The sequence below is a fragment of the Prionailurus bengalensis genome, chromosome E1 (genome assembly GCF_016509475.1).
Source record: "Prionailurus bengalensis isolate Pbe53 chromosome E1, Fcat_Pben_1.1_paternal_pri, whole genome shotgun sequence".
Taxonomy (NCBI): domain Eukaryota; kingdom Metazoa; phylum Chordata; class Mammalia; order Carnivora; family Felidae; genus Prionailurus; species Prionailurus bengalensis.
Genome location: NC_057347.1, coordinates 40,877,032 through 40,887,640, shown reverse-complemented (window position 1 = coordinate 40,887,640; position 10,609 = coordinate 40,877,032). Strand labels below are relative to the sequence as shown.

Here is a 10,609-nt window from a genome sequence, read left to right as displayed (position 1 = left end):
TAATCACCATGGTATGAAGCCACTTCCCCTCCCCTGGAGAGCCTAGACAGTATAACTGGCACTCTTGGTTGGCATCTAGCCAGCAGTTCCATCTTTTTTTTTTTTTTAATGTTCATTTATTTGAGAGAGAGAGAGAGAGAGAGAGAGAAAGCAAGCGGGGGAGGGGCAGAGAGAGAGGGAGCCAGAATCCCAAGCAAGCTCTGCACTGTCAGTATGCAGCCACACCTGCGGCTCAAACCCACGAACCTCAAGATCATGACCTGAGCCGAAATCAAGAGTCGGATGCCCAACCTACTGTGCCACCCAGGCGCCCCTCATTTTTAATTCTTAATATTGTTCCTTAGACATGTGAAGACAACTACGTGTTTCAAAGGCTAATGAGAATTTAGGTAACAGAAGGCTGTAAAGATTAACACCATGCTCTTCCTCTGGAGTGTTTGAGCTGCAGGGACAGCTGCTCTTTGGCCTTCAGCTGACCTCAGAAACTAGAAACACTTATTTCAGGCTTTGTCCCATTGGCCACTGTGGGCAGAAGTGGAAAACACCTGCCAGGTGTTGCCATAAGATTGACTCGGCCAACAGGAAACTTTTCTAACAAGCTTTGTGGCTTAACCGTAGCCCCGTCCCAACCCTGCCTTGCCTTGGCGTTCACACCACAGCACGTGTTGAGCGCCCCCTGTGTGCGAGGCCCAGTAACGGGCAATGAAGGATATCGGTATTGTCCTTCCAGAGTTTCTACGCATTTTTGTCTTCCAACCACCCTCCTGTTAGTATCTCTTCTTCCTATTTTACAAATGAGACCGACGAAAAGAGCATCGGGCCGTGGGACAGGGCACGTCCCTGTGAGTAACTGGCTCTGTGATCTTGAGCAAGTCGCTAGCCCAGCGGGAGTTGATCCCAAGTTTTCTCCCCCTTGGAACACCGGCCCAGGTCACGGTGACGAGAGCTCAGCCGCTGCCGCTGGAAGCGGGTCTCGGACCGTGAAGGCGTGATTTACTACGGCCTGCGTCCCGAGGAGCAGGGAGGGAGAAGTCCAGGGCAAGCGCCCCACCTCCGCTGCATGGACCCAGAAGTGCGAGGGACCACGCTCGTACCCGGCTCCCGACAGCACTGACCTACGGCGCCCGGGAAGGGTCGCTTCGTTCCTCGCCAAGACTTCCCCTTCCGCCAATCACCGCTTGCGGCCCGCCCTTCCCGTCGCCGGAAGCAGCCGTTGCCCCGAGCGACTGCAACGTCCGGCTTTCCAAGTTGGCGGCGGGAAAGGCCATGAGTAAAGGCCGGGCAGAGGCTGCGGCGGGAGGTAAACGGACCGCGGGCACGGGGGAGACCCGGGCGGGGGACGGGCGAGGGGTCGGTTGAGTGACCTCCCCCCATGCCCCGTCTCCTCGTAGCCCCCGGGATTCTCCTGAGATACCTGCAGGAGCAGAACCGGCCCTACAGCGCCCAGGACGTGTTCGGGAACCTGCAGCGGGAGCATGGACTGGGCAAGGCGGTGAGGACCCTCTCCTGGGACCGCCCCCCTACCCTTGGGGCCCCTCGAATCAGCCTGAAGTGCTGCCCTCTCGAGGCAGCCATTCTAGCCTTGAGCTTCCTAAGGCTGGCGGCCCTAATTCCCGCTGCCTGGGCCGGAAATCATCCCTCTGATTGGTTCTGCCTCTCCCCTCTGCCAGGCGGTGGTGAAGGCGCTGGAGCAGCTGGCCCAACAAGGCAAAATCAAAGAGAAGATGTACGGCAAGCAGAAGATCTATTTTGCGGACCAGGTGAGGGAAACCTGTGCAGATTATCACCCGTGTGAGACCCGACATTAGGTGAATCAGTCTCTAGAATGAACTCTGACTTGAGGCATCCCGTGAAACTCAGCTAGCCCACGCCATTAAAAGGGCCCCACACACCCTTTAAATCAAAGTGGGTACTCCCCTTGCTGTGATCCAGACTCAACAAGACTTCCAGATCTGAGATGTACATGATAGATGATAGAAGATCCTGAATTGTTCCTACCAAGGTCCCTTTCCGCTTGGAGGTTTCTTTTTCCCAATCATCTAGATCAGAACCATCATCTGCCAAATGATTTGCCTTCTGTCCCCACCCCTCCCAACACAGACGACACTAATTTTGTATCTCTAGGCCAGACCACCGCCCGGATGCCTTCCAGACCTTGCAGAATCAATATTGCTGAAGTAGAATGCACATCTCCCCTAAATAGGCTCCTTTTACAGGCTTCTCCCTCAGTTAGAGCCACTGCTCACCCAACTCAGAGACTGGGGAGTCACTCTTACCTCACAGCTTAGGCAGCCAGCAAATCCAGTTGGCTTTCCCCCTTCCTGAATCCACCCTCCCCTTTCTGTCTGCCATTGCTGATTGAGTTCAGGTGCTCCTCATCTATCACGATAGCCTCCTCACATCTCCTGGCCTCCTCACACATCTGAAACGCTGCAGCCAGAATGGTCTGCGTCAGTACTATCTGGGGCCATTTCCCTACTTGAAACTCCAGCACTCCCTACAACAGGGAGAAATCTACATAGAGACTTGGCTCCAGGCTGCTGCTAGCCTCACCTGTCCCTTCACCAGTACTAGACCATTTAGGTGTATTTTACCCCTGTGTCCTTCCTCTGCCTGGAGTTTTAAAATCCCTTCTTCCTCTTCTGCCTCTTTGCTCAGCGAACTCTTACTCCAAGGTTCTCTTTCAGGCATCGCCTCCAGAAACCTTCCCCGGATTCTCTCCTCGCCTCTTCTTCAGGCACTCACCTCCCTGAGGGATGCTATATTGTGGTGGTCTTTTTACCCATGTCCTCACTAGACTGCAGCCCTTCCAGGGCTGAGCCCACTTCTCACTCTTCCTCCTTTGCTCAGCACAACCTCCCCCACCCCAGTATCTAACGTCCAGTAGACCCCGAATACTAGTTTAACTGAACCACACCACCATCAAGACTAACTTTTGAAATAGGTTTCATTACATTACTACTCTAATGAAGAGTCCCTAAGGGAGAATTTGGCAGCATTTTTTCTGTAAAGACAATTTTGTGCTTTGCCGGCCAGATGGCCTCTTGTCATAGCTACACAACTGTCACAGCCACTGAGGGCCGTCATTATAGAGCAGTATGTAAATGATCACATGTAAACGAGTAAACATGTAAACGAGTGGGTATAACTGTGTTTCCAGAAATTTTTGTTTTCACAACCCCGAATGTGGCAGGATTTGGCGTGCAGGCTGTAGTTTGCTGCCTTCTGCTATAAAGGTTTACTTTGCTTTAATGAAGAGTCCAAACTGCCCAGGCTGGCATTCCTATTCTTTTTAACCTGCTCCCTGACATCACTGACAAGACCACCCCACCCCCCATCCCGAGCCCCACCAAAGTCCTTTGTGGCAGCTGGTCTCTCTCAGGGGAGGGGCCCCTCAGACGTTTACTGGAGTCCCTTCAATACCACCCACCACAACTCTTGACCTGCCCAGGTTCTTCCTACTGTGGAAATGTGTAATTTAGGTATCACTACCTTGGGAAGAATGTTCCTTTACTCTTTTAGCCCAGTGAGTGGTTTTACCACTAAACTAAGATTTCTGCCCTGTTCAGTATCCTGAAACCCCTTGAGGACAGGCATCAGGTTTTAACTTTTTTATACCTTTTTGTTTGTTGGGACCAGTACCGAACTGAATGGTGTCTCACAGGGACCCTCCCGCTGTTCTCCCAGGCCCCCTGGAGGGCTGGGGAGCCCCAGGTTCTTGAGCGGATGTGATGTGGCCTGCCCAGATGTGGCTTCACATCACACCCACCCACTTCTGTTTGTCGTCTCACCTCTGGCAGGACCAGTTCGACATGGTGAGTGACGCTGACCTCCAAGGCCTGGACACCAAAATCGTGGCCCTCACTGCCAAGGTGCAGAGCCTCCAGCAGAGCTGCCGCCACATGGAGGCCGGTAGGACTGGGCGGATGCCGGAAGGGGCCCCTGGCGCGAGGGTCAGTCCAGAGGGCAGGAATCCCTAAGTGAATGGTTTGCTGACCGCAATGTTGTCTCGCTGCAGTGGAGAGCTGGGCTGGGCCGCCACTGGCATTATGTTACAAGAGACGTAAACAGCTAATGGCTTTTGAATATAAATGGGCAAGACACGCATTTGCTTTCCCTGACATTATCAGTGTACTGTGCCCACACTCCCTCTGTGCCTGTTTCTTTAACTGGCTACAGGGAACAGTCTGTTCAACCTCACACTTTACCACTGCTTGTAGATGGAAGAGGAAAGAAAAGCAGACTGAACTGGTAATTCTATAAGCCTTAATCTCTGCTGAGCGCAATTTCCAGAATATTGGAACTCATTCTGGACCCTGGGTGTAGAACCTAGAGCAAGGTAGGGGCCCAGTCTCCTACCTCAGGGAGCACCCTCTGGGAAAGACAAAACCCCATCATCAGGGTAAGAAGCGACCTCAGGGAGATGTGGTTTCAGAGCTGAAGGAGTTAACTAGTGCCCTGACCACACCGGAGATGCAGAAAGAGATCCAGGAGTTGAAGAAGGAATGTGCTGGCTACAGAGAGAGACTGAAGAACATCAAAGCAGCCACCAACCATGTGACTCCAGAAGAGAAAGAGCAGGTGAGTCAGGAGGAAGGGTGGTAGCGGGGAGGTCTGCCTGTGCAGGTCTGGAGTGAGGCCGAGGTTGCCCCCCAGCAGCCCCTGAGGGGCTAGAGCAAGCTGTTTCCCTGTGCAGGTGTACAGAGAGAGGCAGAAGTACTGCAAGGAATGGAGGAAGCGGAAGAGGATGGTGAGTGCGTGAGCTCTGCAGCAGGCCCTGGAAAACGGCAGCCACCGGAGAAACTGCTGCCTGAGGTCATGGGTCCCCCAGGCAGTGCCGCCCGTCTGAAAAGGGGTGGTTTTGTTTCTTGTCAGGCAACAGAACTGTCTGATGCGATCCTTGAAGGATACCCCAAGAGCAAGAAGCAGTTCTTTGTAAGTGGTTCTCTCTGTCTCTCCCCTCCTTGCCACCCTGGGGTCTTCGTCCAGGGAGGTCTCGTTTACTGGTCTCCCTGCCCCAGGAGGAAGTTGGGATAGAGACTGATGAAGATTACAACGTGAAGCTCCCAGACCCTTGAGGAGTCCTCTGCAGGATGGGGGAATGGAAGCAACGTCCTGGACTGGCTGCCTCCTTCAGGTTGGCTTCTTTGTTCCTGCTGCTTTCCACCTTTGAGCAGAGCAGCTGGGAGAGGGGGCATGAACCAGAATACAGGGCTCAGGGAGTGAGCAGGCCCGGAGTGGATGGTTGTCATGCTCGTTTCATCATCTAGATTCCAATTGCTTGCGCTTAAACTTGGAACAACGCTAAAGGAAAGCATTTGGCAGTATTTATTGTACTATAATTTGATATAAAAATACTTAATTTCCTCTGGATAACCAAACCTCCCAGCTGTCAACCCTGAGGAAGGCTACCGGGTAGAGAGAAGCTAGTATACACAGCATTCGAGGAGCCCAAGGCTTTACCCAGGACTTTTCTGGGCTCTGTACCCCAGGAGGCCTTTAAAGTATCTTCTCTACCCCTTCACGCCACTCCCAAGTCCTGGGAGAAACACAAGCAGCACTGAGATGGTGGAGACCCAGATATGCTCGACAGGATGGCTGGGAGTGATTTTGAGGCCCAGTTCACTTTCAAAAATTGTAACTTTAGCAAAATTGCGATGTTGGTGTTTAGAATATTAAAAATTTAATATGTAGTGCTGTGTCACATGTAACTTCTCTGTGCTATGCTCCTGCCTGCGGGGACAGAGGGGGCAGGAGTATGTGGGGGAGGAAGGAGAGGGGATGCAGTAGCAAGTGAGGGCAGGAACCCAGTAGCCCTGCCCTGAGCTGGCCAGAAGAGGCCTGATCTCACCTTGGGCTGACCAGGCAGCCCTAGCCGAGGCACAAGGAGGCCTTTCACCCCTCTTGGCTGTGGGAGTATTTCCTCATGTTCCTCCCTTCCCATCCAACTACTGCCAAAATGGCCAAACTTGGGCCAAATGTTGCCCAAGAGACCAAACCAAATGCAAACAGTAGCTTCCCAATATGTGTAATCAGGAGCAAAAATCTGAGGATTAGAAGGGGAGAGACCAGGAGCTCTTATGGGGGGAGGGGGGTGTCCCCAGAACAGGGTCCCCCCTCCCGAAGACTTCTACAGAGAAGGGGAAAGACAGTAAGCTCAAGTTCTGTGGTCAGTATAATAAATTAAAGCTTTCACAAAACAAATACCCCAGCCCCAGTGAGGATGAAGGGGTGCTGGGGAGCCAAACACTGAGAACCAGCTGACTGGTGTGCAGTGTCGCAGTCCAATCTCATAAGCCCAGTGGCTCCGTGGCCAAGTAGGAGACTCTGGCCTCTTGTTGGCTCTTCTGCAGCTTCCAAAACCCAGTCAGTACAGCTGGTTCTTCAATTGGTGCAAGACGCCAATCACAATCTCCCGTAGGGTCTGGCGGGGGCAGCAGAGGAAGACACGAGTGATGCTCACGTGAGGACAGAGGCTCAGATACCTGCCTGGACCAGTCATGCTCTTGAGTACAACAGAAAAAGCCCCTGGGAAACACCGTTTACAGTCGACTCTGAAATGTCCCCGAGACAGGACAGAGAAAGGGATGGAGACATGGACAGCTATGTGGTAAAGCAAATACAAGAAATGGGAATGGTAGCGTTTAGGTGGTGGGCACAGGAGTGTCCACTCTGTGTCACAGGACACTTAAAGTGGTTCTAGAAAATGTCAGGAAACAAAAAAGTGAGATGCAAGTCAAGCCTCAGAAACTCCATGCAATACCATTAACACACGGCTCCATTACAAATAATCACAAACCCCAGGGAAAACTAGTGGGCCTGGGGGTGGGAGCCAGGAATCTTTCTAGAAATTCCACGTGATTCTGCTATGAGTGATGAGGGCTTACATACTAGGCAGCCATAACGCGAGCTAACAAAGGCCAGAGCGAGGCCTTGCCTGAGTTAAGTGCCCACATCATTCTTGCCAAATGAAACCTTAACAGGAAAATGTGGGCCAGGAAGCAAAGAAGAGACCCTCCAGAAACCTAAAAGTTGCCACCTTCCCTCTCTGAACAAATTAGGACTTGGGTCACTTGGCCTGAAGGAAGACAGAAAATCCGCACCCCTTGACCACTGCTGCCCCATACCTGAGGCTTACAGTGCTCCTCAATCCAGCTGAAGACACAGGCTGACAGCTCCTGGAAACTGGCCACGGAGATAGAGGCATTGAAGGACTGGAACAGTGAGTCCATGATGCCTTGAAACACATTGAACTTGACTTGGTCAGAGACCTGGTCTTCTCCCTCATGGGGGTTGTCCTGGTGTGCCTTCACAATCTGCTCATAGTTCCTGAAAGCGAGTAGGACAGGGCTAAGGTGCTATAGCAGCTCAGGTCACCCTATGTACTCCCCCGGCCCCGGGAAGGGGTTCCCGGAGAGCTGCTGGGACAGAAATGGGTGACCCCTCTCTCTACCCCTCGCTAATCCCACAGGCACTTTGAGTATCTGCTAGGTATCAGGGACTGTTGGGGTGCAGAGTCCTACCCCTAAGTAGCCACCTACAGGAATGAGATTATCTGATGTGGCCTTTGAACAAGAGAAAGGTATGAACTGAAGTCAGCTTCAAAGTCCCCTCAGAAGCCCTGGCTCCCCGAGCTCAGCATCCCCCCCCCCCCCTTACACTTTCATGATCTTTAGGGCCGTGACGTCCTTGCGTAGCATGGACACCTCCTCCTCCTGCTTTTTCTTCTCCTTGTGCAAAAACTGGATGTAGTCAATAGCTGCAGTGAGGGTGGGCACAGAGGATGTCTCAGCCAGAAGGACAAGGTTTACTTTGTTTCCCCTTCCTCCCTTTCCTCAACTCTCCCATTATAATCAGCCCACCGGGGCCAGGCCGAAAGTGAGTGTAAGGCTCTGGCCTCCTCACAGCACCACTGGCCCCAACCACTCCCAGTGCTCTCCCTGGCCATACTCTTCTGTAGAACGATGGCTTTGCTGAGCTTTTGGGAGCCAATGGAGAAGTCCTGCTGCTGGCAGGTGGGGACGATGGTCTGGAGGTCATCATAGCCTCTCTGTGGAGACAGGAGGGAAAACAAGGGTTCCTTAACTCCAAGGGATTCAGGCAAACTGGCACAAAACTTTCTGTGAACCCAAGTTCCATGCTCACAAACTCAAAGGGGTAGGGGACTAGAAAAAAGGAGGTGTTCATATCCGGGGACTAGAGCAGCTGCCACCAAGGATGCTGGGGACTGATGAGGGCAGGGTAGATCTGAAATACACAGGGCCCTCCTGCATTGGCTGAGGTATAGGCCTCCCCAGTCACCTTGATGGCGTCTCTCCTCTTCTGCTCAGCCTGAGTATGTGCTCGCCGCCGCCGGTCCTTGTAGGACTCCTTGTAGGACTCCTGGTGGTAATCACTGTCCTCATCATCTACGCTCAAAGTTGGGGGCAGGAAGAGGTCATTTTGAAGCCCAGTGGGCCCAGCTAACCCACCTTGCCCCAGTGGGGAAGAAAAAACTGGTGCTCAGAGACAGCAAACGGACAGAACCGTCTAATATTCTAGATGAGGTGAAAGATGGTGAGACCCTGTGTCTAACGCTAGGCCTCCAGCACCCCCGTGTGGATGACTGGAGCTTCCTGTCTAGGAAATATACTAAAATGATGGTATATCTGAGCCCCCCCAGGTGGGGGCATGTTGCTGCCTACCTGTATTGGGGACAGAAGAGGCACTGGTGGAACCGATGCTATTAGCTCTGGACACTACACTCCCCTTTCGGGTACTTTCTACAAAAAGCCCTGTAAAAGAGAGGTCCCAATCACTAAGGGGTAGGACAGGAGGACACTGTTAGACCTTCAGACACCTGTGTGTACAATGGCTTCCTGATCCTTAAATGCTGACCTCTCCCTTTCAACCCAAAAGCTACCCATATTGGGTCATCCACTTCCTGCTGTGCCCCACCACAGTGCTCCTGTCTCTGGTGTCTCTGCTGCTCCAGGGGCCTGCAATGATACCACCGGTTCACAAAGTGGCATCTAGGCACAACGAGGGTGACAGAATGGCTAGCTCCCACTATTTTCATCATTTCCTTGTTTCAGAGCAGCAGGAATTATACCCTTATGCTTCCTGCCCCTTATGCAGCTCCTCCCTCATTGTCTCAGGGCAGGAACTCCGCTCAGGGACAGTGGACTGTGCTCAGGTGTGGCTGGCAAGACCACGGGAATCCACAGGACTGTGGCAGGAGTGTCACCAGGGAGCTAGAGACCGTGGGAGAGGTACTCACCGGGGTCCAGGCTGTTGTCACTGTAGGCATACTCCACCTGTGACACCAAGCAAAGGAGCTCATCAGACCTCCGCCCGGGACTGGGCACCTCCTCTCACTCTGAGCGCGTGCGCACTCGTACACACACCATACACCCCTACCACACACACCTCTACCCGCCCCAACACCCCACCCCCACCCCGAGAGCGCAGGCAATAGCAGGATGCACGCATGTACGTTCACTTAGACTTACACACACACACACACACACACACACACACACGCACGCGCGCGCGCCTGGGGTGCGCAGGGGTTTGCAGGATTGCCCCGATAGCAGTAAGCAGATAGGCCATAGGAGCACCGCCCCTCCGCCCCCACCCCCTCCCTCCTCCACCGTCCCCCCCCCCCCCCGCAAGCCCAGTCCCCTCACATTCGTGCACACACGCCTCACTTGTCTCCCCACCTTGGCACGCGCAGGGTGAGGGCTGTCTTCTCTGCAGCCCCAGGGCCCGGAGGGCGGGGGGACCTTTGGGGACTGCAGGGAATCCCCTAGTCTTCGGGACCCCCCACGTGCATGAGCCCGACCCGCCCTCCCCTCGCCGGCGTGCGCGCCCGCGGGGCTTGCCTTGACCCAGGGGTCGTCCGGAGAGGCGACCGGCTCCGTCATCTCCAACCCACCGAACCGGAAACCAGCCAGCGGGCGGGCCCCCTGCCGCGAGGAAGAGGCGAGGCACTTCCACGTGACCCAAACCCACCAACCCACGAATGAGAGGCGGAGGGCGGGGCACGGCCCGCGCATGCGCACCCGGAAAACTCTGAAACCGAGAGTCAGGAGCTGCGGAGACTGGTGTCGGGGCTGACACAGACGTTGTCCTCACTTGCCCACACCGCGACATGACGCACATTCTGTAAAATGGAGTCCCCGCAAAGGCTCGTCCAAGTAGTATTTCCGAGAGTTGTGTGCACGCGCTGTGCTGGACCCGCGGCTTCCAGGGACTTGTGTCCAACCCCACCCTGCCGGCCCTGCAGTCCTGGCCCCCTCGGCCCACCCAGCACGGCTGCCAGGTCCGTGAGGCCGGAGGCCCCGCCTGGCTCGTGGAAGGCCGGTCCTCCAACACGTAGCCTGGTACCTGGCAGGAGACCAGTGGAAGAAACGCTTTCAAAGAGCCCGTTAGCCCAGTTAAGCCTCTTCACAGATACAGAAACCGAGGAACCTAGAAAGTCTGTAGCTTCTCCCAAAGCAGACAGCTAGTCAGCGATGGGGTCAAGGCTGACCTCAATCTGGCTAGCTGCAAAAGCTATGCTCAGAACCACTGCACTCCAGGCTTCCAGCTCAAGGCTTCCAAAGAAAGATACCTAGAGGCATTGGGG

At 54.1% G+C, this 10,609-nt stretch overlaps 2 protein-coding genes across 6 annotated transcripts; one reads left to right on the top strand and one right to left on the bottom strand.

The window, feature by feature from the left end:
* The first annotated feature begins 275 nt into the window (after positions 1-275).
* LOC122485612 (PSMC3 interacting protein) lies at positions 276-5,693 on the top strand. Its single transcript, XM_043584544.1, has 8 exons — positions 276-1,300; positions 1,392-1,492; positions 1,671-1,760; positions 3,801-3,912; positions 4,436-4,581; positions 4,697-4,750; positions 4,876-4,935; positions 5,022-5,693. Exons 1-8 carry the CDS (start codon positions 1,267-1,269, stop codon positions 5,076-5,078), a joined length of 654 nt encoding a protein of 217 aa, XP_043440479.1. The 5' UTR covers positions 276-1,266; the 3' UTR covers positions 5,079-5,693.
* MLX (MAX dimerization protein MLX) lies at positions 5,306-10,510 on the bottom strand. 5 transcript variants are annotated; one of them, XM_043584539.1, is made up of 8 exons: positions 9,702-10,510; positions 9,260-9,296; positions 8,685-8,774; positions 8,302-8,408; positions 7,951-8,050; positions 7,660-7,759; positions 7,128-7,329; positions 5,306-6,424 (listed from the first exon to the last, which is right to left on the bottom strand). In XM_043584539.1, the coding sequence occupies exons 1-8, from the start codon at positions 10,035-10,037 to the stop codon at positions 6,368-6,370; spliced, it is 1,029 nt and encodes a 342-aa protein (XP_043440474.1). In that variant the 5' UTR covers positions 10,038-10,510; the 3' UTR covers positions 5,306-6,367. The 5 variants fall into 5 exon arrangements, with proteins under 5 accessions (XP_043440474.1, XP_043440476.1, XP_043440475.1 ...); XM_043584541.1 differs by having other exon boundaries at positions 9,864-10,510; XM_043584542.1 differs by having other exon boundaries at positions 6,343-6,489; positions 9,864-10,510.
* Positions 10,511-10,609: the final 99 nt, after the last annotated feature.

Coding starts and splice junctions, on each gene's coding strand:
- MLX (XM_043584539.1), bottom strand. CDS start 10,037: ATGCGCGGGCCGTGCCCCGCCCTCCGCCTCTCATTCGTGGGTTGGTGG. Junction 7,330..7,659: donor GCCCTAAAGATCATGAAAGT/GTAAGGGGGGGG, acceptor ACTCGCTTTCAG/GAACTATGAGCAGATTGTGA. Junction 6,425..7,127: donor AGGAGCACTGTAAGCCTCAG/GTATGGGGCAGC, acceptor TGCCCCCGCCAG/ACCCTACGGGAGATTGTGAT.
- LOC122485612 (XM_043584544.1), top strand. CDS start 1,267: ATGAGTAAAGGCCGGGCAGAGGCTGCGGCGGGAG. Junction 1,761..3,800: donor AGATCTATTTTGCGGACCAG/GTGAGGGAAACC, acceptor CACCTCTGGCAG/GACCAGTTCGACATGGTGAG. Junction 3,913..4,435: donor CTGCCGCCACATGGAGGCCG/GTAGGACTGGGC, acceptor ATGTGGTTTCAG/AGCTGAAGGAGTTAACTAGT.